Raw genomic sequence first — 20,187 nt, 5'->3', positions numbered from 1 at the left:
TTATGAAAAACGAATCTGCATGTTTCCTTGGTGAGGCCTTCCATAACAGTCTTTGGAGGCAGGAACAAACAAAGGAGTCTAATGCAACACAATACTGTTACACTGCTACTGAGATGACCTCCATAAGCTCTGAATTATTATATGAACATAAAATGGTAGACTTACGTAGATCTCACTGTGGTCAAAGCGGTTCTTCAAGTTTTCAAGGAAGGAGTCTTCAGACAGGGGCTCTAGGAGGACCATGTCGCCCACCCCGATCATGTTGTCTAGAAGTGACGTCTTCACCTCCATTTTGACTGCAGCTATCCTGCCCTACACAGAAAAACATAGAAAGGAAGAGATACTTCACACATACTGCAAATCAAGGGCATCCTGTGGAAAAATGTTTCTGTTACTGTTTTGTTTTTATCGTATAAAGATGAGTCAGAAAAGTCAGTGATGAAGAAAACCGGTAGCAAGCAAATGTGGATGTAAATAATTTGCACATTATTTATATATCTGTTTACTTCGGAGCAACTTTGCATATGCTTTGTGTGGAAGAAATTGCATTATTACCGCTAATAGGCCATTATTTTATGTTTGTTGTCCATTATTATTTGTGAAGTTTCTAGCAAAGTTTTTTTAAGAGGCATTTTCTGATCAGAAAATAAACAGTCCTAAACTTAGCCAATGCAAATAAACGCTGGGGTGGACGTGTTTGTACAGCAGTGGCTTGACTCCAGGGGAGGAGTGGGGCCTTTTGATTGGCTATTCAGTCTTCTCCTCTGGCATGTGAGAGCATCCCATAGGCAATTACATAACTGGAGAACTTTGTTCTTGACCTCTGGGCGTCTGCTCAGCTGGAATTGGCTCCTGTTTCAGGGCTTCTTATATAGCCCCCCCCCCCCCCCCCCCCCCCAAAAAAAACGGTAAACTGTTTCATAGTTTTTTCGTTGCCTGACTTGCTTGTTGTAGGGATATAATATTTGGGGTGGGAGATAAAGGATCTGGGCTGGAGTGCACCATGACAAAAACAGTGCTGGGGGTGGCAGTTTTCAGTTTAGTGTTGCGTCCCATGTCCTTTGGAACAGTAATCCCAAAGCTATAGAGCTAGAGATAAAAGAGGGGCCGAGGATACATTCATGGCCTTGATACAGGGATTTACTGCACCAAAAAGCCAATGTCTGCTGTTGTGACAGACTGTCCACACCAGGCCAATGGATGAGGCCATGTAGTCATCTATTGTTCACTGCTCTTGCATAGCTGAAACGGACACTGGTTTGCACCAAACGAAAATATGGCACAGCTACATATTTGTAATGCACTCTGATGCTTTTGATACCCATTTCAGTGAATTAAGTCGTGATGTCAGATACTCTGACAAAAAACTGCATAGATGAATCTGACACAAATATTTCATACACAGTCTGACAGTGAATGCACAGATGTGGCAAGCTGATGTTTGGAGATTAAACAGCTGGGTAAGGGGGGGCGATACAGTATATGTTCTGAAACAGTTGGTGGACAGCCAGAACTGGAAGAAACGAAGCTCAAACATTCAAGCAGAAAACTCTCACTTTGTTCCAAAGGCATAATTCTCAATCAGCTGTCAAACTAACTTTTAGCAGCAACTTCGGAGCAGCATGACATTCCTGAAAAAGTAGATTCCCAGTGTAGACTTCCACTTCACTTTTTCCCTGGCCTCTGTTCCCCTGCAGGGCACAACGTTATTGGCCCATAAAGAATTTGCCAGGCTCTTAGTAGGAGGCAAGACTGAAGTTCCAGAAACATGCGCTCTCCCAAAACTTTTAAAGTTGCAGAAGAATGTTGCAAAAATGATTTATGTTCATTCGCAATTAAGACATTTTAAATGGCTTTAATGCTCCAAAGCTGCCAAGAGCTTGATCTTGACTCAGAGGGATGTACTAAGCAGGGGCAGAAATATTTGCTTACTTGTCGACCCACAGTCCACTGTGGTCTGTTACTTTGGGCCCACTGACTGGTGCAGTGTGTTGGTCTGATGGCATTGTGCCAAAACATTCCCAATGACAGATCATGTGTACCAGCCGCTTTGGTTGTCTGCAATGCAGTTTTAAATCAAGTTATTTCCTTTTAAGATGGTCACTGATATTCTGGAGAGATGAAACAGTCTGCTCTGTGATCTCATGCCATTTGCCATCTTTCACTTTATGAAGCTGCTTTGCTTCAGCATTTCATATCATTTTATTGAGCATTACATCAGTCTCAGTTTTCTTTCTTTTTTTCCTTAAATGAATTGTCTTTTTGGTTGCTTTCCACATTTACCACCAAGTTTATATTACAGTGACAATCTTGAACATTTTCATTTAAATAAATGTCTGTTAAGTCACGATTTATTACCAAATGAGGTAACACAACAGAGACTGAGCCCATGGCCCACTGATGGAAGCACCGCAATATTTACGTATTTGTAGTATTACAAACTGGGTGTCTGTGACGACATTTACGGAAAGAAGAGTTATTATGAAGCAGTCGCAGAAAATGCCACGTGTTTGTCAGTGAGCTTAGCCTTTACCACTATTGTTTTTTGACAATGTGACATTGACAGCGGTCACTTTTGGCATTTTTGGGCAGTGGATCAGTTTGAAATATTGCAGGGAGTAATGAAACAAGAAGGAGCTGCCACAGTGAGCTGTTAGCTAAAGAGCTCCAGGCGACAGGTTGTACACCTCCAACTTCTCAGCGAGGTAACTGACTCCTTGTACTGTGCCCTGCTGTTCATAGACTCGTGCCGTGTGCTGCATAAAAATCACAACTGCTCACAGAATGATGGAAAAAGACTAATTATTGCCTTCACTATTAATACGACAACAGTTTGTTTCCCTGGCCCTAGATTCCTGTAACCTGTAATCTTAAACTGCATTTGCTGTTAATAGCAGTAACTACAGGTGTCACCAGCTCAACCAGGACTGAAATCTTTGAGACTACCACTTTAAGTATTAATTCAAGATGTAGTCAAGAGCTCTTTCCCATTTAGGAGTGGCTGGAATCCATCCACACATTGCATGGAAGAAACTGAAAACAGATTTCTCCACTTAGATTTTATGTAAATAAACTCAAATTCACAAACTATTATTAACCCCTATTTGACTATTGACCATCCAGCGCATTAGATGGTGTTTGTACTAGCCACCTATAGTATATATTGATCAAGCAAATTGCTACAAAGAGATTACTGCAAAATTACTGCCTAGCAGTAAGTGCACAAACATGCAACACTGAAAGTGCTGAGTCTAGTCTGAACAAACAAGAGTTTAAAGAGAAAACAGATGCTGAAGCTTCTCGCTGACCTGGGGAAGAACACTATGTGTCTGTGTCGCTCGAGTGCCTGGGCCATTCCGACCAACAACATATTGTATCTGTCTGAAGCCTGGATGCCGGATGCCCTTAGCTCATCTGCTGATAACCCACTACCCCAGATTTGGAACTGGCTTCCAGGCAGCCAGTGACACAATCCCATTAATAAGAGTTGCTGCCTGCTGTTAACTGTTGTACTGGATCCAAAGTGGGAGAATGAGAGAAAACCTGACAGCCTTGATTAAACTCGGGGGGATTATCCTCACAGCTGAGTGGCGGAGTGATGGAGGAATATAACTAGTCTGGATTGGTAAATGTTAAAAAGAGAGATTTTTGTGGTTTGTCACACACAGACAACCATTTATTTTGATTTTAAATTTAAAAAAAAAAGAAAAAATACACAAATTTTATCAGTCTAAATCAAAATGACCTTAGTATGAACCTTGAACTGAGCGAATTACTCAGAAACTGGATTAGAAGTGTCCTGCTTTATCAATCTCTCTGATGCATTTCACATCAGAGAGATTCAATCTCTCTGAATGTTTAGGAGGTAAGCATCACATGCACCCACATGGTTTAGCTGCTATTAATCTCAAATCTAAATCTCATGAATCAGTGATGTAGTAAAACTTATGGTTTGTGTGCATGTCACCTTAACTAAGTGTGCTCTCCATAACTGACTGACACAGTCGTCATGTGTGGCAAATGGGAGTGATTTACACGTCCTTTAAATGTGGCACTTTAAATGCTGACGTAATGTAACCAAAGAATCCAAAACAAACTCTGTTTACTCAAATAGAGGTCTAAATGTGAGGAGAAGGTCACTACTGAGTCACTGCTTTGATCCTACATACGACATTCAGTACAAGCCACAGAATTAAATTTTTAAAATGGAATTTGTTCTATAATTCCCACAGATTAAAGTGTTGTGTTTAGAGGAGCTAGGTTGCTCAACAGAACAAAACATGAGTGCGAGACTTTATCATCTAGAGTCTATTATTGATGGGTGGGCTGGGCTTAGGATTTGAATGCATGTCACCAGCAACATCATGATGCATGCTTTGCCTCCCGTCTCTGACACTGACCTAGATTTTCCAGCTAGATCAAGCCATGTAGGAAATCATGAAAAAAAAAACACCATTAAATATACATATATTATTTAAAGGCCCTAGACGGGGGCTACATGTTCTTTTATGTCCTTCAGCACGGAGAAACGTCACTCAACCAAAAGGTCAACAACCGTGCAAGCGCTCACATGCAAAACACATAAGAGGTGAAAGAGCCAATAAACCAGCTGTTATTTGTTAGGATGAATGTGCTTGATTAAAAGTAAAACAGCTCTGAGTTATTATCAGTTTTGATATGGTCAAACTTTTCATCAGGATCAACAAAGCAAGCTTGCAGCCTACAATGACATGTGGTCTGTGGGAAAGCAAATGAGTATTGTGTGAGGCGCACTGAGAGATGACTGGTGTCATTCTACCTTGGGAGCGGCTGTTTGAGAACACAGTGGCGTCTATGTGCAAACAAATGATAATAAAATCTATTATGCAGGGTAATAGTTTGTAAATTCCCAGCAAATCAGACTGGCCTTGTCACGGGGCAGAAGAGTCACAACATCGCAGGCTGCTGGCACTGATGGAGATTAAAGCCCTCCCTAATGGAGCAGCAGTGGGGCAGGGGGCTGTGCCAAAGAGCAGCCCATGACAGAGAGGACAGAGGTTTAGAGGGACAGAGAGCGAGCAGCTGCCTGGGAAAGTGACCTGGAATCCAGAGTCCTCAACATCGCTCCAGGTGCAGATCTGTGTGAGTGGGTATGAGCAAAGGATGGCACACAAAAGAACTGGCAGTCACTCCACTTGTTGGCACACTAAGACACTGATCAAACTGAGAATGTTTTTTTTGAACATCTTGCACTTCATGGATGTCAGCTGATGATTTCTGTCTTCTGTCAAAACTGCACACATTTGACAACTTAAAACTTAGACATACTCTATGATAAGAATAAGATCACACACGTGTTTCCTCATTAGCTCAGTGGTGTGTGAGTCAGGTTGAGTTTTCTTGTACACAATCATCCAGTTTGGTTAAACATAAACCTGTGTCCCAAACAAACACTGCCCTTTATTTACCATACAGCTCAAACAGCAGGGACACATTAAGACAAGCAGATATTCAGTCAAGCAGTCAAGAAGACAAAGGCTCAAACAATCACACCATAATTAATCCACTGAGCACATGAAATCTCCCCTGAAAAGAGATCAGATGACTGATAGGAATAACTGTGTGATGTGTCAGCTTTAAAGACCCTGACAACATATTTTCTTAATCAGTGTCTTACTATTACAGTGAAGTACTACATGACCACAAAAACATCTGACAAATTTGGAAAAGTTCTGGTAATGGCACATATAAGATTTCCATACTTGTGTTTTTGGCAGGACTCAGTTGGAAAAAAAAGTGACGCACAAATTAGGCTACGTAACTATGTTTTAGCATCATCTGAAAAAAATGTGATGACAGGAGGCTTTTCTCCCCGCTGACATTTTGATTTGTAACCACAAAAACCATAAAGTGGTGCAGCAACCACCCAAATAACCTGACAATCTTTGGTGAAATGTTTGGTTCTTGAAGCTTGGTGACGTGGTGACTTCTACCTGGGATAGTAGCATGCTAGCATGCTATCCAGCTGGGTTAGCTCTAGTTTGTCCCATTGGCTCCCAGAGCTTTTCTCTATTTTATCTGTAATGTGCTGCTTAATCCCCCTAGCATTCGGTCACCCTTCTGCAGGTTATTTGTTTCAATAAAAACTTGTGGAAATAAAGCTCTCCTTGATAACAAGCTTGCTCTTCGTCAGTTAGCAAGCTCTTTAGCTCAACTTGGTTGCTCATAAGACAATATCTTCACACAGCTAATTTAAAAACATATTTTTATCACTGACCCCTGTCTCATAATTATTTGAAAACCATTAGTCTTTTGTGGAGCAGTTTCTACCTCCGACAAAAGAGGTTAAACAAAAGTGGAAGGTCTAACACAGCTAATAAGCTACAGTAGTACTATTGGTGGTGGTTCACCGTTCCCTCATAGGTCAGCTCAAGTCAAGGCAGTTTTCTATTAGTCAACGCTGGAAATTCAAAGGTAAAATTCCCCAAGTTGAGCTGCACCAAACTTGCCGCAAAATTATGCCATTTAAATACTGCAGTTACCAGGTATTAATTGGGGGGGCACAGGTGCTATCATTAATAAAGGCCTTGTTTGAATGCTGTGGAGAAAAACTTAAGATTCTATTTCACAAACAGAACAGATTGTTTGCCATTTCCCCCTTCTCTTCATGAACAATGTAGCAACGCAGGTTAAGACAGCTAAGATGTCCCTTATGCATACTTATCTCCCTTGTGGGGGAGACATGGGTGGACAAGGTGAAAGCATCCATGCCTTTACAACTGATTTCAACTTGCGTAACAAAACAGGCGGCTAAGTGCTAAGCCCATTTTCACACTGGCCCCTCTAGACAGCAATGTGAATTGATGTTCCTTAAGCTACAGAACACAAATCATGATCGCATTCATCCACACAGTCAGCATGTAATGTTTTAAAAGGATTAGGGAGGTAAAAGATCTAAGCACTGGCAGGTTTATTTGGACAGAGCACTAGCTCACTACTGTAACGGAGGCACTGTTGCTTGTGTGACAATCGCCCACTTGAACCCTGGTGTTGGGATTTACTTAGGCTGTTAGAGGTTTTACACAAAAAAAAGCTAGGCTTTGTGTGTTTTTTTTATACAATTAATGTGATCAACACTCTTTTCCCTTGTTCCTAAGGATTCACAATGAACTTCACCAGCAATAACAGCTCTAAAGTACTTAACCAGATACTTAACCACAGCTATTGGGTATTAAATAAAAGAGCACAGGAGTACCCTGCAAGGCTGTACTTTTTAACTGTATTGCATGAATATGCTCAAATGTTCCAGCTAGTTAACAGCTTCAACACTGTCTGTACAACAGTCAGTCAGTGAATGGAGAAAGCAGCTGTACTGGACTTAACGAAGCAACAGCAGTAAGCTGAATCAAAATGGACAGCATTATTACTTCGGCTGCTTAGGGAGACGAAGGACATAAAGTTTAAGCGGTTAAGTTGAATGGGTGGAAAATGTTTTAAGTCAAACTGCACAGGGAAAAGTTCTTTGTTGGGATGGTGAATTTGAAGACAATGTGTGTGTTTTAGGCTTTCAACTCCAAAGTAATAAAGTGACAGGAAAAAAAAAATCACAATGAGATCTGCTTCATCATGAATGGAACCGTTGTATAATTTAAACAACTTTTGATGCTTCCTGGTTTCAGAAAATCCTCCTGTGATAGAACCTGCTGAAGGCTTTTTAAGGTCCAGTCAGTGGAACTGCATGTGTGCCCCAGTGTGTCTGTGTTGATGCAGGGCTAACACGAGACACACGCCTCACTACACTAATCTGCACAGGCAGACAAGTGCAAACACTATTCATCACCATGGCACTGGCTGAGGGACTTTGGTCCTCTACACACACCACATTAGACCATAGCATCTTGCCCCACAGTGTTCATGAAGAGGCTTTTGGCACATTAGACAAAAACATTTGCAACTTAGAAACAGGTCAGCTTACACTGAGTAGAGCTACTAGGATGGCCAACAGTCCTGCACACCGCCATCATCCAGGTCTGAGCTAAATGGTTGTTACTTTTTCCAGGAGTCTCTCTCTGTAACTGAAGGCTTACCACACACTACCTTTCACAGTCATCTTACATCACTGTTTGTTTGATCAGTGCGGGTAATAAAGTTCCCATCTGGTTTCCGAACTGAGACTCTGGCCAACAAAGGCGGGACATATTTGTGGAAAACCACAAAGAGAAAGACACAATCCTTTACAAAAAAAAAAAAAAAAAAAAAAAGTCTTATCTGATTCTCTAAGGATTTAAGTTCACAAATGGAATTAAGAGTTGCTGTAGAAATAATCTTGCATCACAAGGCAATCAATCAACCCACAAACTGAAAGATCTGAAGGAACAAGTCTGTGAGTTTGAACCATTTCCACTGAATTCATGTTTTGGGTCAGCTATGGCTGCAAACTTCTGAAACATGAATATTTCTAAACTGTAAAAGATCATAGTTTGGAAAAAAAAAAAAAAAGTCAAAATCAAGACTTATGTTTGGACTGAGTACAATCAGCAGTTTCTGTAGGCCAGAGATCAGAGATGCAGACATGTTTAATGTATGCATTAACAAATACACACTATAATGTACAGTAAAACGACAGCAATAGTCCTAAAGTACATGTAGTGACGGTTTTTGTGGCATTCCTTAACGACTTCACAGACTTTTTTTCAATGGTATAACAACTTAATGTACTTTCAGCCATCTTTTTATTTAACGGAATAGCAGTGTATGTAATTTTGCAGTGTTGTAAAACTTTTTTTTTCTAAAGCTACAGTAGTTTTTCTTCCCATACGGTATTCCCCTCTTTGTGTGATTCTATGAGTTCCAGACTAGATCCCACAGGGGAGCCCGGGGAGAAAGAAAGCAAGTCAACTTTGACAAGAGGGAACTTTGGGATGTTGCTCAGAGAACTGAATAGTTTTATTCATGCAGTCCATGCTGAGCAGTAATTTACTCCGGCATTATGATCTCTTAAAACCAGGGGCGTAATGGACCTTCTAACCCTTTTAGCCACTTTTCCAGTTGACATCGATCCTTCTTCTGTACAATGTAGATCCAGTTGTGTTGTTGTGTTGTTGTGTCCACAGATCGTGTAGATAATTAAAGGACATAACGTTAATGAAAAAAGGATAGTGGTTCTCTTACTTTGAGTGAGGCCAAAGTGGAGAGCAGAGTTTCCATTGATGAGACGAATATGTGCGGTTATTGTGTCTGATTTCGCTATGAACCACCGCCGAATAAACCCAACTTTGTTCACCTCAGCATCCGAAAAGACTAAACTCGCAACGAGTTTAAGAGCTGACGCATCTGCTACTGTCTTCTGCGCCGGTGTCTGCAGTGGTTTGACTTTTGAGTCTTGAATGACAAAGATGGTGCTTAAGCCCACAGATGTAGTCAATTAGCGATCACACATACTATTCACAGTGCTAAATGAGCTTTGGTTTGGATTAATAAAAGAAAGAAACAGCTGAACAGAACTCGGAAATAAAAGTATCCTGTCAGTTTTATCCTCCAGCCATTGCAGTTCGTTCACAAAGAAAAAAGAAAGATAAAAAAAAAAAAATCCCAACCCCCTCCTCCTCGAAGTGAGGAGGAATGAATGAGTGGTGAAGCAGACGGTCTCTAATGCAAAGTTAACTTTACAGAAAAGTTGCCGTGAATGCAACAACGGATCAAATATGATCCAAACACAAAGAAAGGACTCGAAGTTGTTACATTTTCAGCACCTAACCAAAAAAAAAAAAAGAAGATGTTGGACTTACCTCTTTATCTGTGCAAGAGTTGCTCCCTCTTGTCCTAAATCCACTCTCCGGACAATAGTAGGATCCCAGAAGTGATTCCCCAAGTCTGGAGTGGCTCCTGAAGCCCTTCCCAGCTGTCTTTAGGTTAACTCGTGTCTGTTCTGCTGGATGAGGCTGGACGTGGCTCTCATCCGACTCTCAGGACTTTGAATGGAGCTCTGGGCGGACTTCAGACTGAGGGGTCCGCCGGGCGTAGGGAGCGGCTGGAGCGGCGTCACTGGGCTAGTCCAGCGTCCCCTAATCACCTCCAGTGCGGAGGGAGGAGGAGTGGGACTGGGATATGATGCCTTCAAATGTTGTAGGAATTATTTGGAATTCATTGTATTTTTTTTTTTAATTTCTAATGTTTAATCAAACATTTAGACAGCAAAGGCTACTGAATATTTTTTTACATTTAACACATCTGTGTGCAGTAGGGTGTGTTTTTCATATGGGATGATAAGTTATGGAAAATGAGTGTGTTTTAGTGTATTTCGTCTTGCATTATGAAAATAATTGGAATTATTAGGCTCAAAATTCAATCTTTTGGGTAAAGATAGAAAAAAAGAAAAAATTCTATTTGACCAAACGTGTATAGAGAAGTTCGTTGAATTAGAACCAAGATTTACGAGGTGAACGGTAACGCATCCTTAAAGGTTTCCCTTCATCCCATAGACAGACACACCATACGCCCGACAGCACAACACCCCCCTCCTGTGTCTTCATTCTAGATAGCAACGAGTTGTTGACCAATTGTTTAATGAAATCAGCTCCGGGTCAGTTTCGTGTGTTAAAACAGAGGCTTAAATGCGTCTGTGAAAGGCAGGAACAAGTTTTCCTTACTGTTTTTTTTTATGTTTTCTGTTCATTTACTCGTTATTTAAATGACTCCGAACTTTACGGGGAGGGGGGGGGGCGGTTAATTTAGTAATTACAAGGACTGTCGTTACATTGATCCACCCTGCATAACAGGCAGAGCAGACGTGAAACTATAATGTATTAAACACTATGTTGGCTGGTAAATTTGCCACCGTTATTTCACTAGGCCATACTTTCTCAGTTTTAAACAGCTTATGAATTCTACTCTCCCCACACAAGTGTGGTGACCCAGATAGAATCAGTGTTAAGGCGCATGCGCTGTTGCGTCTACAATTTCCTTTCCGTTGTACTTGGTGATACTAGAGTCCAGTGGTGTTTGTTTTTATTTCACGCACTGTTTTTGCTCATAAAGAGGATTTCGGTGAGTTGTTTGTATTTGGTTGAAGTAATTGAGTGGGGTGGTCATATATTGAAGCTTACTGTGTGTGGTACTGCGTCAGGAAAATAAAGGAAATCTGTCCGGTGTTGTCTGAAGTCAGACATCCGGGTTGGCTCTGCTTGCCTGTAGAAATGTTTGTTCTTAAGTCACATTTATGCCATTTTGTCAGGTCTTGCTTAGCCAGTATTTTTTTTTTTAATATGTAGCGTTAACTAACGTCGTGTCGTTTTATACACTCGCAACACAACAGTGAACACTGGTAGACAGACGTCCAAGTCAGTCGCTATGAATACGCCAGATCCCATGCAGCTAGAGTTAGCGTGATGTTGGCTACCTCGGACTGTAACGTTAACGAACATTTATGTTGGTGTGAGTGAGTTGCGCCGAGCAGTCAGGGATCATTACATCCCCTTTTGTTTTGACCTTGCACTGCATGTGTGATTATACCCACGTCCACTGCGCTGGTTGTTCACTTGGTTGTTCCCATCATAATTATCTTTTCAATAATTCCAGTTACAGAGATGACTTTAACTTCTGTGTGCATCACCTAACAATACAGTTTTTTCTGTCTTTTCTAGAAAGATAGAGAAAACGATTTTAAATGTCCTAATCATTTCTTCTTTCTTCCCCCCTTTGTTTTTCAGAGTGTCTTTTATGAGTAATCAAAGGCAGCAGAAGCCTACGCTAACAGGCCAGCGTTTTAAAACTCGCAAAAGAGGTAAGACACTTAAAGGAAACAGTCACACAATTCTTCTCAGTAGATCTGATTATCTTGTTTGGCTAGTCTTTGTCAGTGATTTATCAATCAATAAGTCTCCACCAGGTTCCATGAAAACCACTACACCAATTACTTGCTTACAAACAGACAAACACAGGAATATGGTTGTACGGTTTAGCTAGAGACCATCTTGTCTCCAGGACCACATCTTTCCATGATGACATACACACAAAGACTCACAAGGTGAAAACAGTACCAGCCCTGCAGTGTCAGCTGGTAATCACCAAAGACCATGTCTATTTGTTAACTGACTAAATATTCAACATGGAAAAGTGTGTGGTCCAAAATTGTTGTGTGGCAAATAAATGCACATTCATCAGTAGTGTTTTTATTCACTGTCACTGAAGAGTAAACACACACAGCAACCTAACATAAACACAGTGGCCTTCACAACTTTTGCAAAGAAAAAAAAAATATAACTCTGTGTATGTTCATGACATGAGTATGGTTTTGGATATGTCTTTTTGAATCTCATGAGATAATAATTAAGTAGCAGGGATAAACTGAAATTAATATTTGTCTTTCAAACAGATGAAAAGGAGAGGTTTGACCCTTCCCAGTTTCAGGAAAGTATCGTACAAGGTCTGAACCAAACTGGCACAGACTTGGAAGCTGTCGCAAAGTTCCTTGATGCCTCTGGTGCCAAACTTGACTACCGACGCTATGCTGAGACTCTCTTTGACATCCTGGTGGCTGGTGGAATGCTGGGTAAATGGCAGCACACTGTTAGATTTAATCTGCCTTTACAAAAAACATTTTTAAAGTAGCAGTATCTATTTCGGGCTTTTTTTTTGTGTGATAATTGTTATGATGGTGCAAAGTTTGGCAGTTAAACAGCTAAGCACTATATGCGTCATCTGACCAATACTAACCAGGATTCAGGAGAAGAGCAAACAGGTGCCTGCAATTGTGTTTTTGATACAGTATCTACTTCAATGAAGACATTAAAATAACTAAATCCAGTTTTATGCAAGTTTAGACATGAATTCTGAAGCACAAACCTACTCACCAGAGGCACAAGACTCCCAAAATTAAGACAGTGTGTTCCTTTACAGCCCCAGGGGGTACCTTGTCAGACGACATGACATGCACAGACTTCTGTCTCTTCAAAGCACAAGAGGACATGGAGACCATGCAGGCGTATGCACAGGTGAATACCAAGCTCTTGCTCACTTTGAAGTGTTATCACAAGAAAGTTTAAAAAAAAAAAATCAAAATCTTCAGTCAGTACCAATAATGAAACATCTGTTATGTTTACTTTCAGGTCTTTAACAAGCTCATCAGACGTTACAAATACTTGGAGAAAGGATTTGAGGAGGAGATTAAAAAGGTTCGTGTTTTGCTTTTTTTGTTTTTTTTTGTTTTGTTTTTTTTTTTGTTGAGAGTATCTTTTCAGGAAGACACAGTACCTGTCTAAGTTAAGTTTTCTGAAGTCGTGACCATTTTATTCCAACCTAATATTAAAAAAAATATGAATATATGCCTAACTCAAAGTTTAGCCTAAAGGATTGTGTTTATATGTTTGCTCTCTGCCAGCTGCTACTGTTTCTCAAGGGCTTCACAGAGTCTGAGCGCAACAAGTTGGCCATGCTAACAGGAATTCTGCTAGCCAACGGCAATATCTCAGCATCCATCCTCAGCAGCCTCTTCAATGAGAACCTGGTCAAAGAAGGTACATATTTCTCTTCCTCAGAAGAGAAGGTCCTAGACGGACCTAGTTGTGTTTGTTTTGCAAAAAATCTTGTATCTTGTGCTTTTTTGTTTTTAATCTTTTGTCCTTCTTTATTACCTTTTTCTAACATTGATAAATCACTATCCTCTTGCTTGCCTACAGTCATGTCTCTTATCAGTGCAATTTAAATCTCAGGTTCTGTGAGTTATTTGATTAAGGAAATTGAGTGGTTCCTCCTCTTTCATAAACCTTGTTATTACAGTCCTGTCCTTTGTTATAAGTTGGTAAATGGTAAATATGAGTGGTGACTAATGATATGACTTGCAGACTTGCTTTGTCATGATGTATATTTATGATAGGTAGATGTTTTTTTTGTTTTTTTTTCTTTTGGCTCTTATTAATTATTGTTGGTTGGCACTAAAGTTGATTCCATAGACAAGTGTGCAAACTGACACACAGCCGTGACACATTACCTTCAAAGGACTAGTGCCAGCACAGGGCAAGTGATCCAAATAAAGACCAACTAATACGGAGACTGATATTTAAGAGTTAAAAAAAAATGATGACAGTCAATTGCATGTATGCATTCACACATACAGTGGCTTCAGAAAGTATTCATGACTCCTTCACCTTTGTGAAGGAGTCATGCTTTGCTGAGTTGTAGATTTAATTTTTGCCCACCGGTCTACACTCCTGACCCATAAGGATAAAGTGAAAACATGTTTTTAGACATTTTTGCAAATTTACTAAAAATCAAAAAGGATGACCAACTCAGCAGCACTCCACTCGGCAGTTAGACAGAATAATAAGAGGAAAAGAGGAAAAAGGTTCCCTGGTATAAATTGAACTCTCTGGGCAGAGCTTCAAATACTATGTTTGTTGAACACCAGGCACTGCCCAGCACCTGGCTGATCCCATCCCTGCGGTGAAGGATGGTGGTGGCAGCATCATGCTGTGGGGTAACTTTTCAGCAGCAGAGAAACTGGTCAGAACTGAAGGAAGGATGAATGCAGCCAAATACAAGGAGGTCCTTGAAGAAAACCAACTCCAGAGTGTGTGTGACCTGAGACTGGGTTCACCTTTCAGGACAATAATGATCCAAAACATTCAACCCAGACAATGCTGGAGTGGCTTTGGGGGCAAGTCTCTGAGTGTCCTTGACTGGCCCAACAAAAGCCTTGATAAAGCCCACAGAGCATCTGTGGAGACACCTGAAGATGGCAGTTCACAGACGCTTCCCATCCAATCTGATGGAGCTTGAGAGGATCCGACAGGAAGAAAAGGATAAACTGCCCAAATCCAAGTGTGCAAAGCTCATAGAGACTTACTCAAGAGGACTCAAAGCTGTAACCATTCCACAGTGGGCTTTTACAAAGTATTGAATTAAGGGTCTGTACACTTTTGGAAATTAGTCATTGCAGTTTTTGATTTTTAATAAATTTGCAGACATTTCTAAAAACTTCATTTCTAAAAAATGATGGCTTTTCTATAGTGTAGATTGACAGCCAAAAAGAGAAATTGATCACTTTAAACATAAATCTGCAACAGCATGAAGTGTGTAATAGATGAAAGGGTCTGAATGCTTTAGAGACAAACACAATGTGCTGAAGCTGATAAAACACAAACAATTACAATTGATTTTTATTGAACACATGCATTAAGCATTCACAGTGCTAGTGGAAGAAATAAGTGAGCCCTTGGATTTATTAACCGGTCGAACCTCCTTTGGCAACAACAACCTGAAACAAGCTCTTCCAGTAGCTGTGCATCAGACGTGCACAACGTTCAGGAGGAAATCTTCCTCACAGAACTGCTTCACCTCAGTCATATTTTTAGGAAGTCTTCTGTGAACTTGAGGTCATTTCACAGCATCTGCCGTGTCGGGGCTCTGACTGGAGCACTCGAATAGGGGATTTTCTTTGTTTGAAGTCAATCTGTAGTAGATTTACTTGGATGTTCAAGGTCAAATTGTCCTGCTGCATCACCCAGTTTCAGCTGAGCTTCAGCCTGCGGACACCCACCCTGACATTATCCTGTAAGATACCATGACTTTCTCCTCTGATGGTGAGCTGTCCATGCCCAGAGGCAGAAGAGCCCCAAATCATGATGCTCCCTCCACTGTACTTCTATGCACTGCCCTACCAGCTATGTAGGGTGTAAACCTTGCATAGTGCTGCATGTTCTTTACAATCAATTCAACCTTAGTTTCATCAGTCCACAAAACACTTTCTCTGTAGTGTTGTGCAGAGTCAAGCTGCTCTTTGACTTCTTCTGTGGTGTCCTGCCATGGACACCATACTCCACAAAGCCATGCATCATGATTTGCATATGGCAGACTGCTGAACAGAGATGTTAACCAGCTCCTATTATCCCTTTAAGCCTTTAGCTTCTTTTCCACCTCACTGATCATTCTGCGTTGTGCCTTTTGAGTCATCTTAGCTAGACGACCACTTCTAGGGAGAGGAGCCACAGTATTAAACCGTCTCCATTTTTTGGACAGTTTTTCAGACTGTGGACTGATAAGTATCTTTACTCTTTGAGATGACCCTGTAACCTTTTCCAGCTTCATGTAAATCAACATTTCTTGACCTTCTCCTGAGATCTGTCTATTTTTGTGAGGCATATCCTGTGGATAACAAACTCAGAATGTTTGAGTGTTTCTCATATGTCAAAGTTGCTCTAACGCACACCTTCAGTCTGGTTTCATTGATTGGACTCCAGTTTTGCTCCTGACTACCATTAGCTTTTGTTGATGTCATTAACCGAGGGGTTCACATACTTTTTCTAACCTACACTGTGAATGTTTCAATAATATATTCAGCGTGGAATTAGAATTAGTTATTACAGATTGTGTTTGATCACACCTTAGATGATCTCACCATATTTTAAGACAAATCTATACATGAATGTAGATAATTCCAAAGGATTCTTACCGCTGTATATGAATAGTATATTTTTATTTGTTTATGTTTTGATGTGAATCCTCTAAAAATGGTATTTTCAGCCACTTGTCTTTTGTTTGTGAAAGAGGAAAACAGCTGTGGTTGGTCCACTACAGAGATGATCACCACTCAGTTTGTGTTGTATCAAGAACTTTAAATGAATATGATAGAGAGAGAAGGGAGTTGTTACCCCTTCTCATTATAGAACTGTCAATGAAATGATGTTCCCTGAAATCATATTGTATTTTGTTTAGACAGAGATGCATATTTAATATACCTGTGGCTCGAACTCATTTTGTGGACTGCATCATTGTTTTTTGAGGCACTGATCCAGATAAAACCTGTCTAATCGCATCCTGCAGAGTCTTGTTTACCAACGTATTACTCTAGGCCTAAACTTTATCCTGGCAGGTCTGTTACCAACAGCTGACTCACATTTTGATGCATTTGTTCAGGTGTTTCAGCATGCTTTGCTGTAAAACTCTTCAAATCCTGGCTTTCTGAAAAGGACATCAACTCTGTTGCTGCCAGTCTCCGAAAGGTTGGCATGGACAACAGGCTCATGGTGAGAATGACATCTTAAATACAAAATCTTTACGAGGTTTAGGTGAAGCTTTTATACTTCCCAGAAACAGCATGTGTGTGATTGTTTGATGAAAATAAAAGTAATAATCAGCATGACTTTAACAGAGTTCCAGACTGTTGTGGCATCCAGTACTTCAGGCAATTAATGAACAAGGGCTTCTTAATTGCTAAACAAGGCTTGTCTGCTGAAAAGGGTCTGCCTCCGTATTTGATTGTGTGACTTTTCAGGAGCTGTTCCCTGCCAACAAGCGCAGTTGTGAGCACTTCTCAAAGTACTTCACAGACGCTGGGCTCAAGGAGCTTTCGGACTTTGCCAGAAACCAGCAATCCATAGGTGCTCGCAAGGAGCTGCAGAAAGAGCTTGAGGAGCAGATGTCACGTGGGGAGCCCCTCAAAGATGTAAGCCTTGTTACATTTTGAGCTTCTTTTACACTGAGTTCCTTTTTTGTACGACAACACTGAGGGTACCACTTCAGATTGCTTTCTTCTTAACCTCTGACCCCTTTTGTCTTGAGGAGTGCTAATGAAAAGGATGTAGTGAATCAATGACAAGTTGCTGAAATCCACTCAACTTGACCATATTAATCTGCTGCTGCAGTCCTCTGTATCCTGTTCTCATACCTCAGACTTCTGACCCCTGCTGGATTTGATAAGGCATACGCCTTAGCGTACACCGGCCTTGAGTTGCCTGCTTTGCTAATAATATGTGTTACATCTCTGGTCTTTGGCCTTACAGATTATCGTCTACACCCGAGAGGAAATCAAGAAGAACAACATCTCCGAGCAAACGATGATTGGACTAATTTGGTCCAGTGTGATGAGCTCTGTGGAGTGGAACAAGAAAGAGGAGCTAGTCACAGAACAAGCCATCAAACATTTAAAGGTGACTCCTCTGTTATATGTTTCTGCCGTTCCTTGATTCTGTGGCAGTCACGACAAAACGCTCGACAGTGAGAGATCTGAAGAAACTTCAGGGATGTCCCTCTTAAATTGTGCCTCAGAGATGTTTCAAAATCCAGACTTTTATATGCTTTTAACTTAATAGAGAGGATAATTGATTTACTAACCCAAGAGTTTTTTAAATCATAGAAAACACCCTCCCTCCACCCGACTCTTATGTGAATTTTTCCTCCTTTACATTCTCAGCAATACAGCCCACTGTTGAAGGCTTTTACCTCCCAGGGCCTCTCTGAACTTACTCTACTGCTGAAGATCCAAGAATATTGTTATGACAACATCCACTTCATGAAGGCCTTCCAGAAAATTGTTGTACTGCTCTACAAAGGTAATTTCTTTTTCGTGTCCACAAGGACACTCCATTTTCTACCCTCACAGTTGGAGAAGAAGTTCATTTTATTATGGGAAAAGCATGTGAATGCAGCCAAAAGTTTGTCGACAGCCTGCCTGGCAACATTTATTTTTCAAGCACCCACAGATGCATCTGTGCGGTAGGTATTGCGTTTAATAGAATTTTTATTTATTTATTTATTTTGTATGTTCTTTAAAGCGGACGTCTTGAGCGAGGAGGCTATTCTGAAGTGGTACAATGAAGCCCACTTAGCCAAAGGAAAGAGTGTTTTCCTTGAACAGATGAAGAAGTTTGTTGAATGGCTCAAGAACGCAGAGGAAGGTAAGCACCTCACTCACTTGTCATGGTTTATGCTTTATCTCATTTGTGCTGAATAACAAACTAATTTAACTGGTGATTCCACTATTTAGTGTCTTCCTTTCTTTCTTTCCCCCTTTCTAAGTTTAAAAAACATTGGTTGTAATGCTTTATGTGCATAGATGCTTGAGCATAGTGATGACCGATGTCTTTGTTTCCAGAGTCCGAGTCTGAGGAAGAGGAAGCAGACTGAGCACTGGCTACAGCCACCATCTTGATTTGTATTTTTACCTAAACACAGCACCAGATGCAGTAGAAGGATTTGTTACAGAAGTTTGTCTATTTTTCTTTTTTCCTTTTCTATTCTCTACCTCCTCATACCTAGTTCAACAGTAATGTAAGGGCTTTAATACTGTTTTTATTGTTTTTTTCTTGGAAAGATAGTTCCCTTTAAATTTTGCCAGTTTGAAGGCATATTTCACAGCTGTTGTATTTCATCATGGAACTGTTATTTGCCAGAGGTCTGTCTGTGTAGCTGTGTAGATGATATCTTGGTCCTCTGGGGGGGGCTTTGAATTTATTTCCAGTTTTTAGATTCATTATTGTTGATGAAGCTGTGCTGTTTCAAACAGTAATGGTGGTGGTGGCAATGCCCCATAAAATGAAATTTAATTGTTCCATACATAACAGAAACATGCTAGCTTTGTAGGGTTTTATTCTCTTTACCACACAGTTTGACTTTTTAAAAATAAATGGAAATTCATGGTTTTCATTTCTGCTGTGTTCATTATTACTGGGTACATACAGTCACAATAAATAATTATTATTGTGTAAACAGACTGTTATGAGCAAGTTGAAAAATATTGCAGAAAACTGCAGTCATGTATATACGCAGCAAATTTTATGGAGAGGTTATTGTAGAAAATCAGGGAAATACATCTGTTGTGTCACAGATCAACCTGTGTTTTTTCCATTGGTTGATCTCCCCTAGCCTCACCTAATCAAGTAATCAAGAAAGGCTGCCGGGGTTGCGTGACCTGAGGTGCAAACAACAATCTCATTCACTTCACTCCTCTCCCACTTTAAATGGTAATTATGGTTCAGTCAAGCATACAAAAATGAGAGTGAGATGGTGATTCAAGATGTTATGAAAATGGAAGGCCATGCACACATTCATTAGGACAAGTCATTTTACAAAGTCCAAAAAACAGACCACTCATTGTAATGGCATGCTGCAAACAAACTCTGATTTTGGAGTACATATTTAACCCCATTCCTGACGATTAAGTGTTAGCAAGCTCAGTTTTGATTTCCCAAGCAAACCAAAGTTTTGATACTCTTTACATCTATAGGCCTGAACTTCAAACAGGATTGTCTCTCTGTCTGGACGGGATCTGTTCATGCTTGGTTGAGTATTTTCTGAAGGAAAATTATTGCTTCTAGCATCAGCTATCAAAGAGTCGTTCTAACCTTGAATGCACAGGAGTGGCTATGGTAAGAAGTACAATACGTAAATAAAGAGGAGGCTGAAAGACTCTCCAAATAGAATGGATAATCCATA

At 40.5% G+C, this 20,187-nt stretch overlaps 2 protein-coding genes across 9 annotated transcripts in view; one reads left to right on the top strand and one right to left on the bottom strand.

Moving 5' to 3' along the window:
- myo1b (myosin IB) overlaps positions 1–10,024 on the bottom strand; it is a 57,988-nt gene extending 47,964 nt beyond the window's left edge. For 4 of the 8 annotated variants that reach the window (XM_041056559.1, XM_041056562.1, XM_041056560.1 and 1 more), the window contains exons 1-2: positions 9,768–10,024; positions 166–312 (exon numbers count right to left, since the gene is read on the bottom strand). In XM_041056559.1, coding sequence (XP_040912493.1) covers positions 166–291 — 126 coding nt within the window. In that variant the 5' untranslated portion in view covers positions 292–312; positions 9,768–10,024. The remainder of the gene's footprint in view (positions 1–165; positions 313–9,767) is intronic. The other 4 variants (XM_041056564.1, XM_041056566.1, XM_041056565.1 and 1 more) reach the window with 1 other exon arrangement.
- An 897-nt stretch (positions 10,025–10,921) lies between these two features.
- On the top strand, positions 10,922–19,398 carry LOC121194786 (basic leucine zipper and W2 domain-containing protein 1-A-like). Its single transcript, XM_041057827.1, has 12 exons — positions 10,922–11,025; positions 11,688–11,761; positions 12,353–12,529; positions 12,877–12,971; positions 13,086–13,151; positions 13,358–13,493; positions 16,891–17,000; positions 17,249–17,419; positions 17,757–17,903; positions 18,167–18,305; positions 18,528–18,650; positions 18,848–19,398. Exons 2-12 carry the CDS (start codon positions 11,698–11,700, stop codon positions 18,877–18,879), a joined length of 1,260 nt encoding a protein of 419 aa, XP_040913761.1. The 5' UTR covers positions 10,922–11,025; positions 11,688–11,697; the 3' UTR covers positions 18,880–19,398.
- The last annotated feature ends 789 nt before the right edge of the window (positions 19,399–20,187 follow it).

Source organism: Toxotes jaculatrix, chromosome 15, assembly GCF_017976425.1.
Source record: "Toxotes jaculatrix isolate fToxJac2 chromosome 15, fToxJac2.pri, whole genome shotgun sequence".
In the NCBI taxonomy this organism is placed as follows: domain Eukaryota; kingdom Metazoa; phylum Chordata; class Actinopteri; family Toxotidae; genus Toxotes; species Toxotes jaculatrix.
This window is presented reverse-complemented; position numbering and strand designations above follow the sequence as displayed.

What these genes read in the sequence shown, in the direction of transcription:
- LOC121194786 (XM_041057827.1), top strand. Translation starts at nt 11,698, where the DNA reads ATGAGTAATCAAAGGCAGCAGAAGCCTACGCTAACAGGCCAGCGTTTT. An exon ending in TGTTGTACTGCTCTACAAAG is followed by an intron (nt 18,306 to 18,527) that starts GTAATTTCTTTT and finishes TGTTCTTTAAAG; the next exon opens with CGGACGTCTTGAGCGAGGAG. An exon ending in GCTCAAGAACGCAGAGGAAG is followed by an intron (nt 18,651 to 18,847) that starts GTAAGCACCTCA and finishes CTTTGTTTCCAG; the next exon opens with AGTCCGAGTCTGAGGAAGAG.